Source organism: Mustela nivalis, assembly GCF_964662115.1.
Source record: "Mustela nivalis genome assembly, chromosome: 6".
Taxonomy (NCBI): Eukaryota; Metazoa; Chordata; class Mammalia; order Carnivora; family Mustelidae; genus Mustela; species Mustela nivalis.
The window spans coordinates 119,931,094-119,951,212 of record NC_139025.1 but is presented as its reverse complement, the minus strand read 5'-3'; the positions used below and the strand labels follow the sequence as shown (position 1 = coordinate 119,951,212).

At 39.4% G+C, this 20,119-nt stretch overlaps 1 protein-coding gene across 8 annotated transcripts in view; it reads right to left on the bottom strand.

The window, feature by feature from the left end:
* The window catches only part of HERC2 (HECT and RLD domain containing E3 ubiquitin protein ligase 2), a 237,444-nt gene that overhangs the window by 87,004 nt on the left and 130,321 nt on the right, over positions 1-20,119 (bottom strand). For all 8 annotated transcript variants that reach the window (XM_082735976.1, XM_082735972.1, XM_082735973.1 and 5 more), the window contains exons 39-52: positions 19,877-20,058; positions 19,167-19,314; positions 18,892-19,088; positions 18,432-18,662; positions 17,173-17,311; positions 15,454-15,597; positions 12,582-12,724; positions 8,218-8,485; positions 7,945-8,081; positions 7,378-7,476; positions 5,583-5,751; positions 5,355-5,480; positions 3,414-3,522; positions 3,141-3,280 (exon numbers count right to left, since the gene is read on the bottom strand). In XM_082735976.1, the coding sequence (XP_082592102.1) occupies positions 3,141-3,280; positions 3,414-3,522; positions 5,355-5,480; positions 5,583-5,751; positions 7,378-7,476; positions 7,945-8,081; positions 8,218-8,485; positions 12,582-12,724; positions 15,454-15,597; positions 17,173-17,311; positions 18,432-18,662; positions 18,892-19,088; positions 19,167-19,314; positions 19,877-20,058 (2,232 nt within the window). The remainder of the gene's footprint in view (positions 1-3,140; positions 3,281-3,413; positions 3,523-5,354; positions 5,481-5,582; positions 5,752-7,377; positions 7,477-7,944; positions 8,082-8,217; positions 8,486-12,581; positions 12,725-15,453; positions 15,598-17,172; positions 17,312-18,431; positions 18,663-18,891; positions 19,089-19,166; positions 19,315-19,876; positions 20,059-20,119) is intronic.

The following is a 20,119-nucleotide window of genomic DNA, read 5'->3' as shown; positions in this document are numbered from 1 at the left end:
TAGATTCTACAAGTCACCGACATAAGAAAATAATACAAATTAGAACTACAAAGGAACTTCCTCAACATGAGAAAGTGTATTTATGAAAAACCCATAGCTAACCTTATACTCAATAGTGAAAGAGTAAAAGCTTTCACCCTACATTCAGGAGCAAGACAAGAATGGCCACCTTTCCTACTTCTATGCCACTTAGTCCTGGAACAACTAGCTAAAAAGCAGGAAAAAGTAATATAAGGCATCCAAATTTGAGAAGCAAAACCATCTTGGTTCATAGATAATGTGATCTTATATGTGGAAAACCCAAAGGAAACCACACACAAAAAAACTGTAAGAGACAATAAATAAAACTCAGCCAAGCTGCTGGATATTAATTCAACATACAAAATGTGTTCAAAGTATAGTGTATATTTCCATATACTAGCAACAAACATTCCAAAAGGGAAATTAAGAATTCCATTTAATATGGCATAAAAAAGGGGTGCCTGGGTGGCTCAGATGGTTAAAGTGTCTACCTTCAGCTCAGGTCATGATCCCCAGGTCCTGGGATAGAGCCTAGCTTTGGGCTCCCTGCTCAGTGGGAAGCCTGCTTCTCCCTCTTCCTGAAGCTCCCCTTGCTTGTGCTCTCTCTCCATCAAATAAATAAATAAATAAATAAATAAATAAAATCTTTACAATAAAAAGTATGGCATAAAAAATACTTAGAAATAAATTTAATCAGGAAGCCACAGGACTTGAATACTGAAAAATCAAAAAACATTGCTGAATAAAAAAATTGCTGAAAGGTCTAAGTAAACGGAAAATACATCCCTTGTGCATGGACTGGAAAACTTAGTAATATTAAAATGACAATTATGTGGGTGCCTGGGTGGCTCAGTGGGTTAAGCCGCTGCTTTCAGCTCAGGTCATGATCTCAGGGTCCTGGGATCGAGTCCCGCATCAGGCTCCCTGCTTGGCAGGGAGCCTGCTTCCTCCTCTCTCTCTGCCTGCCTCTCTGCCTACTGTGATCTCTCTCTGTCAAATAAATAAATAAAATCTTTAAAATAAAATAAAATAAAATAAAATGACAATTATGCCCAAATAAATACACAAATTCAGTGTAATTCCTATAAAACAACTGCTTACCAAAGTACAAAAATTGATCCCCACATTTATATTGAATTTCAAAGAATACCAAATAGTCAAATCAATCTTGTAAAACAAGAACACATTTGGAGGATTCACACTTCCCAATACCAAAACTTACTAGAAAGCTCACATAATCACAATGTATGGTTTACTACTGAAATGAGGATAGGCAAATAGACAAATAGAACAGAACTGGGAGCCTAAAAATAAACTCCCACATCAAGGGTCAAGTGATTTTCAAAAAGGATGCCAAGACTATTCATTGGTGAAAGGACAGTCTTTTCAATAAGTAGTGCTGGGAAACTGGATGCACACATGTAAAAGAATGAAACTGAACTCTTAACTATACCATGTACAAAAATTAACTCAAAATGGATCAAAACCTAAGTTCAAGAGCTAAAACTATACCCTCTTAGAAAGAAAAACAGGTGCTAGACTTCAGGGACTTTTGATTAAGCAATGTACACCAAAAGCAAATACGTCACCAAAGACACAGGCAACAAAAGAAACAATAGATTAAATGGACTTCATGAAAATTAAAAACGTATGCATCACTGAATCCCATCAAGAAAGCAAAAAGACAACCCAAAGAATGGGATGAGATATTTGCAAATCTCCTGATAGGGTTCAATGTGCAGAATATTTAAAAAAATTTTTTTTCTTTCTTTAAGATTTTATTCATTCCTTTGAGAGACAGTGCAAATGAGAGAGCACAAGACCAAGGAGCAGCAGACTCCCCACTGAGGTTTGAGGAAGAGGACATGACACATGACCTAAGCCAGCCAAAGGCAGCTAAGTAAGTGAGCCACCCAAGGCACCTCTTAAGGAATTTCTAAGACTCAACATCAAAAGTTTAAAAAATGGGCAAAGGACTTTAAAAGACATATCCCCCCAAAAGATACACAAATGGCCCAAATGACATGAAAAGAGGTTCAATGTTATTTGTCTTTAGGGAAAGTGAAATGAAAATCACAAGGTAATACTTCTCACCCATTAGGATGGCTGAAATTTTAAAAAAATGAAAAATAACAAAAGTTGTTGAGGACATGGGGAAATTGGAACCCTTATATACTGCTGGTGGTAGTGCTCACTTTGGCAGCACATATACTGCTAGTGGGAATATAAAATGTTTTCCACTGTGGAAAACATTTTGGAGTTTCCTCAAAGAACTACCATATAACCCCATATTTTCACTCCCAATTTTAAAAATAAGAACTCAAAACAGATCTGTACACCAATGTTCACACTAACATTATTCATAATAGCTGAAAGGTAGAAACAATCCAAATGTCCATTAATAGATGAATAAACAATATGTGGTATACATGAAGTATTATTCAGCCATACAAACAAATGAAGTTCTGACACATGCTACCACCTGGAAAAAAACCCTGGAAACACAATCCTAAGTAAAATAAGCCAGATACAAAAGGGGAATTTTGGTTCCACCTATATATGGTACCTGGTGTCATCAAATTCATGGAGACAGGAAGCCGATTCCCAGGGACTGGGGGGCGGGAAGAATGGGGAATTATCACTTAATGGTACAGAGTTTCTGTTTGGAGTGGTGAAACGTTTTGGAAATAGACAGTGGGGATGGTTGTACAACATTCTCTGAATTGTATACTTCAAAGAAATTAAAATGGCAAATTTTATGTTGTACATATTCTGCCACAATAAAGATATACATCTATCCAATGCCACACTCCATGCAACAAAACATTAGTTTCTTGAGACCCTTTTAATGTTATTTAGGGAAATACAAGCAAACAAACCCCGTTATTCTAGTTCCGGCAGTCCCTCGTTGCTTGAAAAAAAAAAGATAGCAAGTTTTCAAGTATGTGCACCTCTCTTCTTTCACTGCATATACTGTGCAGTTTTCACCACATAAAGATGAACTTTATTTTTTTTTTTAAAGATGAACTTTAAAGAGCAAACTAAATAACATTCGTGTGCACAATAATGATTTCATTAATAATATTTTAATGAAAATGAGCATAACCATTAAATCATACCTGGTTCATTTATTCTGCCAAATGTATGCCTAGTGTTGTGTTTTCTGGTCTTGAAACATGTTTCACAAAAATCAAAATCATCACAGTTTCTGCATTTGAATCTAGATCCATTGATAGGAAACATCTGACAGCCATCACACCTATTTGTAAAACAACCATTGGGTTGACAAGAAAAAGATAATGTCATTTATTAAACTGAGGCAATTTATTAAATTTAATTCCAAAGAAAACTATTCCTCCCAAACAAATCCAGCAATATGAAAATTAACTCACGTAACCCCAGGATGAACACTAGGCACCAACTCCATTTCTGACAACAGCCCAGTCCAGTGAGACTGCTGAGGAAAGTCGACAATGATATCTTTTCCATTTGCACTGAAAGCTAGGACACAATAGAAACTGCTGAAACATCTTGGTCGCCAATAAAAACCTACTGTTAAAATTTAAACTATACCTAAACATGTGATAATTATACTGTAGCTATTTATGTTTTTCAAAGAATACTTCTCTTTGAGAGACACATTCTAAGATACTTATGGATGAACAAATACATGACGTGGTATTTTCATTAGCTTCAAAGTAATCAAGGGAGGGAATCATGAATGAAACAACTTTGGCCAGGGGTTGACAACTATTAAAGCCAGGTGATGGACACAAGGAGGTTCATTATGCTATATTCCCTACCTTTGTATATGTTTGAAATTTTCCACAATAAGTTTGTTTGGTTTTAATTACATCAAGTCAAAAACTCCATTTAGTATTTTAGGAAATACAATTCACAATAATAATGTTAAAAGATCTCTTGTCCTTTGGTGAGAATACTTTGCTACTCAGACATTAGATTATGAACCAAGTTCTTATTTTTAAAATCCATCTGTGTTTTGGGGAGCCTGGGTGGCTCAGTGGGTTAAAGCCTCTGTCTTCAGCTCAGGTCATGATCCCAGGGTCCTGGATGGAGCCCAGTATCTATCGGGCTCTCTGCTCAGCAGGGAGCCTGCTTCCTCCTCTCTCTCTCTCTCTGCCTGCCTCTCTGCCTACTTGTGATCTCTGTCTGTCAAATAAATAAATAAAATCTTTAAAAAAAAATTTATCTGTGTTTTGACTTACAAAGCTTTTAAGAACTTCTTAAGTAAAGAAAAATGTTAAACTAAAGTAAAATGTTAAATAAACTATTTGTTCTTACGTAACCTGAGACATTCTAACACTCCCACACACTGGGGAAGCATCACCATTATAGCCATTTCTAATCTAAGCTCTTCAACAGTAAGAGTTTGTATAAGGTTCAAACAAAATGAAACAGATCTCTTTATGGCCTTAAAAGACTTTAAAGATAAAATAAAATCACATGCATTTTTAGTTACTTCTCATGCAATTGTTTAAATGGACATAGGATACCTTTTAGAGTATAGCATGTGTTTGATTTGAAATCTCAATAATATCACATTAAGTATAAACTGAAAAGAATTTTATGTTTCTAGTCCTTAACTCACATCATTTTCACATTTCCATTTCTTAAATTTAGTCCTAAATTTTATTATAGCAGAGAGAGAGAGAGAGAGAGAAATAGTCCCCAACTGAAGGAGTTGGCCAGACACTCACATACAGGCCATTTGGCAGAATGACAGAACAAGTTTACAGAACACCAACATTAAACAAGTTTCCCCTGTAACTGTGATAAATCAAGACAAAAGCAAAACCACTCTTTAGTCAGTCTGATCAAGTTCAAATCTAATTCAAACCACAACCACGACCAGACACCCTCCCCAACGCCCCACTTCTCGCATCCTGGTTAGTATGAACAACTGCTTCCTTGCCAATCATTAACTCCATCCTAGCTCCATTTTTTTCCTGTTTTATAGATTAATATTTATTAAGACACTCATTCTTAGAATTATCCCACTCCTTTGAACCCTTCCCAAAATATCTAACACAAGCCCCATTCATTGTCCTTTGTTATACCCACTTATGTAGACACCCTATTTTCCAGGGCATGCATCCTCAGTGGTAATGAGTTAATAAACCTCACTCTGTTCAACTACAGGTGTGTTCCTGGTCTAGAGAGCACGGACAAGCAAAAAAAAAAAAAAGGCTATTCATATGTCATAGACTTTATTCATACTTGTTTTTCTTGCCCTTGAATGAAAAAAAAATCACTTTATTACATTAGCTGATGAAAAACTAACACCTGGAATTTTGCTGTCTGGATTATATTACCTTTCACAACCCCCACACTTTGATGAGTCACAGATCCCCATTTGTATTTTGGTGTGGTAACTGAGGCTTTAACACGAACTTTATCACCAATCTTTATGTGAGAAGGAGAACTTGGTGGAGGGTAGCCTAGAGATTACAATAATAAGTGAACCATAGTTAGTATTTATTCCTGAGAACTCTGTCTCTACTTAAGAAAAAGCAAAATAACTTACTTAAGAATGTGCTCACCTATAAGTTCCACATGAATATACCTAACCCAGTAGGTGCCTCCTTTCTGCTGCCAATCACACTGCACATTGAGGTCATGTAGTCCATCTCTATCCAATTTGATAACTTTGCCCACATCTCCTTCACACACTTCTTCATATGTTCGACAGCATCTAACCATCATTCCTACCTAAGATTAAAATTAAAATAAAAATCCAATCCAGTGTATAGATGAAACGAACAACTCTAAGTAGCACTATTCTAAGAAAGGATTTCCTTTAGCACCCAGAGTGTACTCTCAAAATCATTTTATACTAAATGAAACCAGGGCTCTTTAGAAAACTGGCTGGCTCAACGTCTGGGGCAAGAAACACATAAGATGCACAGAGATTAACTTATGCCATAAAGCAAGGGAGCTCTCAAAGATCAAAGTGTTCACTCAAAAGAACAACCAGATCACTAGGAATAATGGCTGAAACACATCAAATACACATCAGCCAATAAATTCATCTCAATTGATAACAAGCAAAGTTTTTTGGTCACCTTGTAAGGTCCATGGCACCAATTCACCATTTCGAAAATTGATAAAGCAAAACAGAAATAAAAATAAAACAAGCACTTATTCTGCCTTTCCTATATACACTGCATTATAAAGAGTAACTAGAGTTGATTTAAAGAGTTCTTCCAAGAATAAAGCCCAGCTAATAAGTTTGGAAGGCATGACAAAGTTAGAAAACCACTACTGTGCAAGCCCTCGTGATGACATGAATGACTATCAAAGCACCAAAATGAACAACAGAAACTCTTTAACAGATGGAAATAGACTTAACATGACCTAACCAACAACACTGCATGGTGGTCCATATGATGCATTCATGCCTAAGATAATGCCTGAGTCCAACAGCTTCCCTTAACCCCACCAAACCTTATCCTGACTTTACAAATGCAGAGGAAGGAGGAAGATATGATCCAACCAAGTTTAGCCACAAATAAATGACATGAAAAAAAAAAAAAAAAAAAAAAGGGGGGAAAACTGTTCCAGGTTAAAAGACACTTCAGAAAGACATCACCCAAATTTAAGGTGTATGACCTTGATTGTATCCAAATTCACAAACATTACTGTCTCAAAAAGCAATTTCTGAGAAAACTGGAAATCTGAGCAAGCTCTGAATATAAGATGGTATTACAGAATTATTATTAATTTTGTTACCTAATGTTAGGTAATAGTAATGTTGTTATGTTAAAAATAAATCCTTTATCAGGGTGCCTGGCTGGTACACTGAGTAAAGCATGCCACTCTTGATCCTGGAGTTCAAGCCCCACACTGGGCATACAACTTACTTTAAAAATACAATAAAGACAAATCCTTTATCTATTAGGAATACATTCTGACATATTTACAGATGAAATGAGATGGTGTCTGGGATTTCCTCTGAAGTATACTAACCAGAAAAGAATTAAAACAAGGAAAGAAAGCATTTAAGATGTATGAAGGACTACATAAAGCCTAGCAAGATTTTAAAAATTACTTGGCAGTAAGAGTGATGTAAGAAAAACAAGCAAAAATAGATTTTTAGAAGTATCCAAAATGGGGATAATTGAGAAGCACATGTCTCTGTGCCACATCATTATGGACAAACCACCTTTTCCTCTCTAGCTCTGGTACCCCTTGTTCATCTTCTGTTCCTTTGTCCTCTTTGGTCCAGTGACAGTGGCCTCCCTGCTGTGCCCTCCCCCACCAGGCTTCTGACTTTCTAAGATGCTCGAACACTGCTGACTAGAAACCTGAGCAAAGCTCCAGGCTTTATTTACTCACCTGAATATTCTCTCTCACATACACAGCATAATCATCATTACTCAAGAAATCACCTCGTTTTTTGTATGTCTGGCTCTCTGTTACAACAGCACCAGTAGACTACAAAAGATAAATATATATTTTAAAAACTCTGAGCCAGAAAAACCTACTTAAAAAGAAGTATGTGAAATCTTAAATATTAAAAAATAAAGTCTGAAATATTATGCTGTATTTTTACTATAAAATTTTTCATTTTAAAAATATTTTAAAATACAGTAAACAGGATGAATATGAAAAGATAAAAGAAAATTTCTGAGACATTTCTAAATTAATCCCATGAAATGATTTACTTAAATCAGAAAGTCACTGTGTCATATAAAACATGTCTACCCAATATCATTAGGTGTTAGAACAAGGGTCTGCTTTAAAGCTAAAGTAATTAAGGCACAGAAAACCCAGTCAGCACTTAGCAGCTTCATTATATGCACGGCCAAACCACAGAGAAGCCCCATGGGACAGTACACAGGAAACCCAGAGCACGGATCAGGTTGACACAAGAGGTGGGGCAAACACATAGGAGGCACTGACCACAGCATAGGCCGAGTCGTCCACATCTTCCACCACCTCCTCATCTGAACACTCTTCAGACCCCGTGTCTACATCTGAGAGATCTGTGACCTGCACATCAGCATGGTCCAGCAGCCACCCAACCAAGGCCTCCACACCTACAAGCAAGCACAGACAGCACACCCACAGTGAGGATCCACAGCACCAGCCTGCCTGCAGGCTGCTGCTGTTAGCATTTCAAGGTAAACCAACAAACAAATGTGTGTGAAGCACCCACAAAAGAAAACAAGATACCTGGCAAGCCAGCAGCATTCCCAGAGGCACCGGTGAGTGACTTCAGTGCAAACTCTATGTTCCTTCTAGGAAATCCCATTTCCATAAGCTGAACCACAATAGGCAGAGCAGGGGCAGGTGACTGTTTGCGCTTCTTTGCTCTGACAGGGCGAACATGCTGCACAGGGACAGGTGTTGTGGCCTCACTGGAGCTACAGTCTTCAAACACTGGGCTTGACGGGTGAGTAGACTCCACAGCCAAACACTGACATACAGCCAGAGCTGCAGCCTGGACAAATGAGAGTGGAGCTGGGAGGTTTATAAAAGTCAAAAGACTGGGGTGCCTGGCTGGCTCAATTGGTAGAGCATGCAGTTCTGGATCTTGGGGTTGTGAGTTCAAGCCCCCTCTTGGGTGTAGAGCCTACTTTAAGAAAATAAATAAAAAGTATTTTTTAAGAAAAGTCAAGATACTTAAGCAGCCTGAGAAAATGGAAATTACAAGCTTCTGCTATGAAATGTGGTACAGAAGTATAGGAAACTCAGACTTACATAGGTTATTTTTAAATGAATGGATCAAACTGTTAACAAACAACAAAGACAACTTTCATAATTTAATGCAACAGAAAGACATGATGGTCAAATAACTCCTGCTTCAGTATACACAATGTCCAGTAAATTAGCCAATTATCAATGCCCATTAAAGAAAACTTCACTTTCCTAACTGTTAGGAAACAAGGTGAGCAAGTTAAATGCAGAGTGAGTGGGGCTGGATGGGAAGGAAGGAATCCCTTCCATACCCATGACCAGGAAGCGTCCACACTCTCTTGTTCTTTTCCTCTTTTCCTCTGTAAGATAAGCCAGAGATGACATGGGATTCTCTCATGAACCATCAAGTCAACTCTCAATGATTCAAAGGTAAAAGAACCACTTTGAGAGTTAAACTTGGTATAAAAAATAAGGTAAATAAAATATACGGGGAAACATTACAATCAATCAATGAACATATGCGTTCCTGGGGTCTATAGTTGGGACTCCCTATCTCCAGTACACATAACCCTTTCCCTGAACTACCTGAACCTCTCTGCTCCTCATCTCCAGTTACTCTCATAGGGCCTAAGATTTGCTATTTTTTTTTTTAACTGAGCATGTGAGAAAGAAATTTAGAAGAAATAGAGGACTCCCTTAAGACTTTCAGTGCTTAGGAAGTGTCAAAAACGAAAGGTTTGCTGTGAAGTGTGAATAATTCAGAAGTGACAGGCTTCATCCTAAAAGCTTACAGTTCTGAACCAGACTGAGTTAGAAGTTCTGGTAAGACTCAGAGTGCATTGGACTAAGTTTCTACAAATAATAACTATGAACCCTGAACAAAATATTTTCAAAAACTGTCTGAAGTTCCTCGGGAGCAGCCTAAGCAATCAAAACTGGAAATGGTACAACCCTTGACCACAAGGGAAACCAGCACACAAGCTGACAGGGCAGTGTGTATTGGACTACAGTCAGAGGCTAGAATTCAGTCCTACCAGAGCAACTAGAAGTGAGGGAGAAATCATAAAATGTGCATACAGACTACCCAAATTACTGACTGATTCCAAAACTAAGCATTTGTGAGACCCTGAAGAACCTAGCAAAAAGGAAATCCTGGAAGACTAGAGGGATTCTACAGCTAAATATACATACAGTAATATACATAAATATACATACAGTAAAAAAAAAAAATAGAGAGTGAAAAGATAAGAACTGTCAGGAAAGCTTTATAGAACTCTAAAATAAGGATCCAAATAGAAATGTAAGATCTGAAAATGCAAAATAAAGAATTTTTTAGATGGCTTACAGCAGATTTAGACCCAATGAAGCAGAACAACCTGACCTTGAAAACAGATACATTTATAATTAGCCAAGCTGATTAACCAAAAGAAAGACCTTCGAACAAAGAGAATCACATTAATAATCTTTCTTACCAAAGAACAAAATGAGAACAGAACAGAAAAAATGGTTAACAAGTTTCCAAATTTGGTGTGTGTGTGTGGGGTGGATATCAAGCCAAAGATGCAGATAACTTAAATGCACCCCAAGAGGATGGGTCAAAAATTACATACACATCGTAGTCAAATTGCAGAAAACAAAACAAAACAAAATAAAAAAACAAACAAAAAAATCATGAAATATTAAGTGCAACCAAAGGGGGGTTAAAAGGCATTTCATACAGAACAGTAAGAATGACGGTTGGGGGCACTTGGGTGCCTCAGTTAAGTGTGTGCCTTCAACTCAGGTCTTGATCTCAGGGTCCCAGGATGGAGCTGGGCATCTGGCTCCCTGCTCAGCAGGGAATCTACTTCTCCCTCTCCCTCTGCCCCTTCCCTCTACTTCTGCTTGCTCTCTCTCTCTGTCTCAAATAAATAAAATCTTTAAAAAGTAACCATAATAATCTAAAAAAAAGGATGATAGTTGAATTTCCATCAGAATCAATGGAGACAAAACAATGAAAGATCTCTCTTTATGGGGCACCTGGGTGGCTCAGTTAATTAAATGACTGCCTTCAGCTCAAGTCATGATCTCAGGTTCCTGGGATAGAGCCCCATATTGGGCTCCCTACTCAGTGGGAAGTCTGCTTCTCCCTCAACTTGTGCTCTCGCTCATGCTTTCTCTCTCTCAAATAAATGAATACAATCTTTTTTAAAAAAATCTCTCTTTGCTAAAATAGTCCCTCTCAATTCTTAAAGGATAACTCCGCACTTCCTTCTACATCTTTCCTTTTAGCACTGGGCACCTCCCAATGTGATTGTTGCATTCTGCCCAATTCACTCTTCAATTGCTCTGTGTCCTCTTTTTATCTTTACAGGTGACTAGAAACACTGCCATACTGAGGCCACTTTAACCTGAACTTTCATCTTAGTGGTTTTCAGACCTAACAAGCAGTTGGCATTCCGGCCATTTCAAAGAAGTCACTGCTCCTTACCCTCATGCCCAACATTTCTTGCCTTCTCCCTTCATATTCTACCTATTCTACCTTCCTCACACCTGACTGCTGTCAGCTGTTGCATCAGACTGAGCCAGCTGCTTCCTCACTCCCTCAACTCCCTGCAGTCTTGGTCTCTAAGGATTTCTATTAGGATGTGTTCCACCTGCCAAACTGAGCACTGGAGGTTTTGTTTTTGTCTTTGATGTTTTATCCAGAGTTTTTTACATATTACATAGAAAGAAGGATTTTTTTTTAAGATTTTATTTATTTATTTGAGAGAGAGCATAATCAGGGGGAGAAGCAAAGGGAGAGAGAGAAGCAGATCCCCTGCTCAGCAGGGAGCCTGATGCAGGCTTGATCCAGGACCCCGAGATCATGACCTGACCCAAAATCAGACGCTTAACTGACTAAGCTACCCAGGGGCCCCAAAAGAAGGATTTATAGAAACATCTAATTCTTCATGCTACAGTCCATGAAAATCCACATCACTCTTAAACCTGATCCCATGTCATACTTCTATGGGAACCTGCCCATAATCCCAGTCCCAAGTTACACTGTGCAGCACATGTGCTCTGCAACAGGGCAAAGACTGCAAGCCTGGCAGCAACACAGCATGGCCAAGAAAGCCTTTGAAGTGAGTGAAACAAACATGTCAGTGCAATATTCCTAGATCTAATGGGGCTCCTTCAGTAACAGTATTTCCTAGAAAAAGATCACACCATAAATATTTGAGCATCTGATCCGTGTTGAGCCTCATTAACTTTTTCAAATAATTCACACATATTCAAAACTAATGTTAAACTTTGACATGCCTGGGTGACTCGATTCATAAACCATCCAACTCTTGATTTCAGCTCAGTCATGAGCTCAGGGTTGTGAAATCAAACCCTGCATTAGACTCCATATTCAGTGCAGAGTCTGTTGTCCCTCTCCCTCCCCTGACGTGCTCTTGCTTTCTCTCAAATAAATAAATAAAATCTTTAAAAAAATGAAATAATAAGGTTAAATTTCAACTCACTCATCCTCTAACTAGTATTATAATGCTCTATGACAAACATGGTTAAAGCCTAAATAGTCACAAGAATTATTCTGACATATCATTTAAAATTCAGAATATATCCTTAAGAAAACACATTATCGGGGCACCTGGGTGGCTCAGTGGGTTGGGCCCCTGCCTTCAGCTCAGGTGGTGATCTGAGGGTCCTGGGATCGAGCTCCACATCGGGCTCTCTGCTCAGCAGGGAGCCTGCTTCCCACCCCCCCTCTCTGCCTGCCTCTCTGCCTACTTGTGATCTCTGTCTTTCTGTCAAATAAATAAATAAAATCTTTAAAAAAAAAAAAAAAAGAAAAGAAAACACATTATCTAGAAAAACTATTGTTTCCAATTTAATGTGCCAAATTAAAATTGCCAAGGCTGTTACTGTACCTCTAGCTCCTGTTTGTCAAATATGGCCTTCACTGGAGATGGCTGGGTGGCCGAGGCCAGTAACTGCTGCAAGAGGATCATTGGCGGCTGTGGCCCTTCAGGGGACATGTCCCCAAGGTCAGGGGATGCAGCTCCTCCATCATCTGAATTTAAAGAACAAAATACAAGTACATTACATTTTCAACTCCTGACATCTCTTTATTATTAAAGATAATGCATTAAACATGTTAAACCAAATATGATCTCTACCTCTTCAAGCACGGGACCATCAAAATCTTCAAGGCTCAGATATCAAAAACTAGTTTCTAAAGAATTTTCCACTCCCTGCTTTTGGCATCTATCCTTTGTTAGTTCATGTGTCTAATCGGGGGGGGGGCTATCTCCCATATTTTTGCCTTTGGTTCAATTCTTATACCTTCTCCTTCTTGGTGTACACTCATTGCTTCAGAAACCCCCCTCCTTTCAGGGACACTCCCAAGTTTGTATTTTTAGCCCTCGCTTTTCCTGCTAATAACCCTGTTCACACCATAAATTGACACTAATTCTAAATATGTTACGTGGTCAGGGTAACATCTTTTTGTCTGTTTTAATCTGAGTAGCTCTGGGTCAAGAATTTAGCACTTCCTATATACCCCAGACCCTCTGAGTCCCACTGCCTCGAGCCCACTCACCATTTGAATTTGCTGGCAGGTTGGTGATAACTTCAACTAATCCTCTAGATAAGGAGTTGGACAATCTTTCTCTTAAAGGGACGGAGAGTAAAGAGTTCAAGCTTACTGGCCACATATCTATCACAGCTACTCAACTCTACCACTACAGAATGAAAGCCAGCTAAGATGACATGTAAACAAATGGGCATGGCTGTGTTCCCACAAACTTTATAAAAACAGGTGGCCATGGTAATTTGTAAAGCCCTGCTCTACCTGTCTGGCCCAACTGTCCCAAGCATGGGATAGTAACCCTGATTCAGTGCCTCCAGAGCTACTCATCAGAGAGACAGAGAACAGCCAAACCAATTCCCTGGGCTCTAGTTTCCTGATCTTCTACTATTGTGGATTATTGTTAAGGTCCCTATTGTCAAATACAGAATAAATCCGCACTTTGATTTACCTGATACTCAGCACATTAAAATTAAATTCAAAATACCCTCTTAAGATTAAGAAACAAAACACCCCAAACTCCACTGACTCCCTAATTTTTGTCAAAGGCACTCCCCCCTGCCCTCCCTGTAACTCAAGCTTAAAATACCAGCCATCTTTGACTTTTCACTGTTTTCCCATGTGGTTATCATCGAAAAGACTACATTATCACAGCATCTACTGGAACCTTCTTTCAATTTTTCATGCCTTCCCCCAGAATACACATTATCACTTGACACAAAAGCAATTCTCTCATCTCCATGGCGTTCCTTTTTCAAATACTCCTATACCTCACTAGTAGATATCATCTTGAATATCAGTCCTTACCATGTGGGTCCTCACTGCAGGAGGACCCTAAGTCAGCATTAAGTTTCACTCCAGTATTTAAGGCATTCTATCACATGAATTCAGCTGAATTCTCCAGCTTTTGGCCCACGCTCATCAATAAACCCCGAGCTTCTTGCAAAAAGCAAAGCACTTCAACACTCACCCATATACTCACTGCTATGTCTGTGTCCCTACTGTCTCCTCCACCAGGACGGACATTCCCCATCAGAAGCTGCCCTCCCCAGCCCTCAGGCACCAATGTCCCTAAGACACTTGTGGAACTGCAATTACACATTTCACAGAGCACTGGCATCATACCCTTCACAGAACCATTTGCATTCATTTTCTCTTTTCACTCTGACCCCAGAGAGTTTGGGATCACAAATAAAGACTATCCTGTTCCCCATAATACTTTAGCACACATCTTTTAATAGTAGATGATCAAAAAAATATTTCATAACTTTGGGGTTTTTTTTTAATTCAAGGTGATATAAGGTTATTCTAGAAAACTGAAGTAATACAGGAAAGTACAAAGCAAATAAAGTCAGCTAAATTCTACTGTCACTACCTAGTAAGCTGAATCTACAGCATATCTACATAGTAAGATGACTCTACGGCATATCTACAAAGAAATATATATAGCAATGTCCTTTTTTATTTATCATTGTCACGTTTCCATGGCAACGAACATATGTATGTATCATCATTGTGAATGATGCCATGGTATTCCCCCGTATGGATACACCACCCAATAATGCATGTTTAGGTGTCTCCAGTTTTCAACCTAAAAACAATACCAACAAAGAAGCCATAATGAGCATCTGTAAACACATACCTTCATGCCTTTTCATGTGATAAATTCCCATAAGATGAATCACAGGTCCAGCTGAGAGATACAGGTATAGCTATTATGTCTGTGTATGTGTGTGTATGCATTTTAAAGGGTAACATTTCGTCAAATGCCCATTAGATGATTGTACCCACTTAAAGTCCCACTAGCAATGTGTTAAAGCTATACTATTTTGTATGTGTATAAACCCCCTGAGGGCCTTATTAAAAGGCAAACTCTGATTTCTTAGGTCTGGGGTGCAGCCTAAGAGTCTGTGTGTCTAAGATGGTCTTCTGTGCCATCAGTGCTGCTGGTTCCTGAGCCACACTTTAAATAAGAAAACAGAACACTGTTTTTCCTCCGTTCCTAGCAGACTCCCTCAATCTTTTGTCTTATTAGAAAATGACACTGTTATTTGCACTTCATCAATTATTGGCCAGGCTGCACATCTCTCTCATATATTTAGAAGTCATCTCTGTTTCCACTTTTATGGACTAGTTATTCACGTTTTTTGCCTGTTTTCTATGGGACTATGCACCTTCCTTACAGATCTAAAAGAGCTTCCTTTAAAAGATACCTGAATGAGCAGCTGTGACCTCCTGAACAGCTGGCTGAGACAAGATCTGCCTGAGCTGGTCCTGGTGGGAAAGCAGTGCACGGCCCGCCTTCAAGATGTACAGTTTTAACTGCTGGCCCCTCAGCAGATCCAGGTCTACTTGTCCTGTAGGAGAAAAGGACTCAACAGGAATGTCACACCTTGCTTGGGCTCTTCTAACCAGCTGTATGGCCTTGGGGAAGGTGTTCCGCTCCTTCCACCATGATACCATGGCTGCAAAGTGGCATAAATAATGCCCTGCCCTATGGGCATTAGCCTGCTATGCCTAATACTGTTAGTAATGAAGTATTGGGCATAGCATTAGCCTGCTATGCCTAATACTGTTAGTAATAACACTTTCCCTGTGTTATGACTAGTGCTTCTGGATAAGCATCCTCTACCTTCCCCAGGTCTTCCCCTTTTCTTGCTCCCCATGCAGCTACTTTGATGGGTTGGGGTGAGAATTAAATGGTTTAACACAGTTAGATCCATGTTAATTATTATTAGCATAATCAACTGTTCCCCCACATTGCTGAAATTTCAACCAGATACCTATGTCGCAAACAAAATAGTTTTTGTTGCCAAGACTTCTCCAAGATGGTTTTGTTGGATACTCACAACATACAGTTCTCTAACTCAACAAGATCATTTCACTCCCTGGAGTCCTCTCTAAACAAATGACTGCAGTGGTGCCTGAGAGCAGACTGAGGAGGAAACTAAGATAGCTGCCATAAAGAGGCAGGCCCACCAAAAGAAGAGCTGGACTACAGTGCTGGTAACAGTGTTTCAAGGCAGGACAGGTTGGAAGCCATGGAAGGCAGCATAAGCAATGTGGGATGGAAGAGGATGGAAGAGCAAAGGTGCCTTTCAGGCATCAAGTCTGATTGCCTGCAGGCAGGTTTATTCACTGTGATGGGAAATGGAGACCAACGGACAAGTTTAGTGGAATTCTGAACATGTTGTGGTTACATGAACATGGCCTTTCAGCCAGAGATGTGAGCTGGATATCCAGAGTTAAAGGTGGTCATCATAAATGCTGCAGCAGCAACCAAAATAGGAAGAAATGGGTGGGAAAACTCAATAAAAGTGGGCACAATGAGCCAGAATTTATGGAGAAAACCAAAGAATTTCCAATGTGGAAAGAATAGTCAAGGAGAAGAACTCTTAAAGGTCATGCAAGGAGCAGTGTAAGGAAAATTAAAGGAGCACTATTCCAGACCAAAGGAAAGAAGTCTGTAAGCACAGGTGACCTTGGTCTTAGCCCAGCATCCAGAGATATGAAGCAAGGCGGGTCCAAACATGCAGGTGTTACTGGGTCTGGGGGTGATAAGGCCAAGAACAAAGCTCCAAAAGGGCCATTGAGCCAAAGGGCCATGGCTGGGGGCGACTAACAAGGAGGAAGAGAGAACACAGATTCCTCTTCAAAAAGCTTGTTCAGAATAAATGCTGGCACTGGAAAATAGGCTTGGAGAGAAGCCTGGGACTCTTCGGGGCCACTCCCACCGTTCTGTCATTCTTTATATTACACACTCTTATCACCACATTCAAGGTTTCACGCCCACTGTAACTTAACAAATGGTCAATCCACTGGAACCCAAAGACTTTGGCAGTGGCAGGAACTTGCTCTGACAAAATGCCAAACATTGTCCTAGCAATGCCAGTTAAGACTAGCTATTCCATCAAGAAGCACCATGTACTTACCTGCAAAACCCTGCTTAGGTGATTTCTTCACTTTATGCTTTTCCAATTTGCTTCCAGCGAGGTTTACTAATTGAGCCCAGACAGACAGCATCGGCTCTGTGAAGGGCAGGTTGGTGACACTGAATGCCACAGCAGGGAGCTAAAGCAAGAACACAGAAATCTTCAAAGTCTGTCCAAAAATGAGCAAATGAAATGGTTCTGAAAATTATCATAACCATGAATCTTAATTCTGAAATTATCACATATATGCATAAGTCTTCCTCTATCTGAGAATAATCATTTTAAAAAGATGACATTAAAGGCAAAATAGAGATTTGTATGTATAGTAAACATAACTTAAATTGATTTTTTCTTTAACTATTTATCAACAATAATTATGTCACGGTAGCCCTGATTATATTCTTAGGCATTTTCTACCCATTTCAAATTTTCTACAACATGCATATCTTCATTTCTGTAATAATCAGAAACAGTATTTTAAAGGCAGATAGCATGACTATACTTAGATCACATTGAATATAAGTCATTCACTTTCCCTACAAAACCCTAACTCACAGATTTAAGATTAACTCACAGATTTAAGTAGTTGCTACATAAGCTATGTCACTCAACACAATTAATAAGCATTTTCTACATGAAGAAAGGTCATTTTTTAAGGAATCATCTTTAGGTTTTTTTAAAAGTTGAGTTGTTCGATAAAAAATAAACTTCAAAATTTGCATTTTAAGATAATCAAAACTAACATAGTTACAAGTATCTTCTACATTGCTAATGTCCTTTTATGTCTTCTGTGGCTAAAATAAGACATGAACTACTAATCCATGTAACAGCATGAGACAGGCCCTATTTATCACAGTAGCATAAAGCAAATGAGAGTAGACAGATGGCTTTCCTTGGGTTGCATAACTTCCTAGATGGCAGACACAAACTATGAAAATCGAGTTTATTCTAGCACTAATGTTAGAACCCAGTTCTAGTTTAAAATTCCTCTGCCTTGGGTGCCTGGGTGGCTCAGCTGGTTGGGCAACTGCCTTCGGCTCAGGTCATGATCCTGGAGTCCTGGGACTGAGCCCCGCATCGGGCTTCCTGCTCGGCAGGGAGTCTGCTTCTCCCCCTGACCCTTCCCCTTTTCATGTTCTCTTCACTCTCTCGTTCTCTCTCTCTCTCTCTCTCTCTCAAATAAATAAATAAATAAAATCTTTAAAAACCCAAAAACTCCTCTGCTTTATTACCAAGTAACTGAACGCAAGTTCACCTACTGGTTTCAGCTGATTCAATGGGCAAACACGACACATCCGCATGTCTGAGAACTGTACAGTGATTCTGCCCTTCGGAGTGATGCGAGTCACAGTGCCTTCTCCAAACTCATCGTGCATGACTTGTCCCCCTAGGCGCAGGCGACCATCAATGCCTCCGATCACAGCCAGGACTGCCATGAGGCCCCCTACCTCGGGGTTTTCAGAGTCAGGAAAGTAGTCCTCTAACAGGGCCTAATACAGACAAATAGCCAGCTTGAAGAAGAGAGCCCAGAATGCTGCCTATTTCTTAAACATTTACAGCTAAGCCAAGTTCATTTTTATATTAGTTTCTTCAATAGTTATTTCCAGTAAAAATATATTTTAAAATATCTTTAAATAAAATACTTGTCACTTAAAAAGATAAAGTTTAAATCAACATTTTACAGAAAGAAATGATCAGATCTGAAAACACGGCACCCACCCCCTCTGATGGCTTTCCTGTGCAGCTGTGGGTGACAGAGTGGAGCTGTGAGTTGATATACTTGTTTATGAGTCCATTCCACTGACCCAGGGAGTGCAGCGTGCGGAGCAGCGCCACCACCTCTTCTGCCAGGGTGCTGCTATGGGTGGCAGTCAGAGAAGCCTGTGGCCTTGCCCTCCGCCGCCTCAGAGTAGATTCTGAAACAGACAGATGAGAAAGGAGCTACATGGTGCCCTGCTCACTTAACGAGGACAGAAATAAGGAAAGTTGCCCACCTCTGAGGAATGGGATATCTGAAGAACAGGTGGTAAGCAAGCTGCCCAGGAAACCAAATAGCTTTTCCACAAGGCATTTCATATCCCTTGCCCTTTCAGTCTTGTCCCATGATGGAAGCACTGCTTGCAGTAAATGCACAGCTAAGATCTGATAAAAAGACAATTTAAAATGGCAAACATTAAAGAAAACCACTATCTGTGATTTTAGATTAAGAAATAAGATTTTTACTTACTTTTTTTTGTTTCTATAATGCAATTAATTATGTGAAAATTCAGATACTCATTATTTTCCAACCAGGTAATTAAGTTGATAAAAGATAGATATTACCAGGGTTTTTTTTAAAAGGTACATTACAGATGCAGATATCTATTTAATTAAAAAGTAATTCTTTTCAGCTTAATTCTTCTAAAGACAGTTATACTACAAACTCCTATGAGGCACTTAAGAGCAGCTGGCAGGATTTATCACTTCAAAGAAAAGCAAGTCAACTAGTTTAGCAACTTAATCAATTTAAAATAATAAAAAACTTGAGCCCCTTGCACTAAAAAATCTACTTTGGGTTGGTTCCAGCTCTTTTTTGCACTCATTATCATTATTAAGTACTGGCACCTAATCATGACTAGGAGCATCAGTATCTTGATGCCACCTCTTAAGAGGGTCATGCAGTCCCAAAACACACTGAGCAGGATCAGCCCAGCCGCATAATTACCTGCCGCTGCAGTGAGGCAGCAGTGAAAGGTGCATGTCCCTCCACGACCTTCATAAGCAGAGCAATCCACTGTGGGGAGCTGAGGGCAGCACACATGTGTGGTGTAAGCGCAATGCTCCGTACAAAGCCCAGCGTGCACCAGCTCCGGTGCTGTTCCCGGCACACCAGCCTGTTTGGGGAAGCTGCCAGAGTGAAACAAACTAGCTTGGCACCAAATTTCTAGAAATAAATACTCAGTACAAT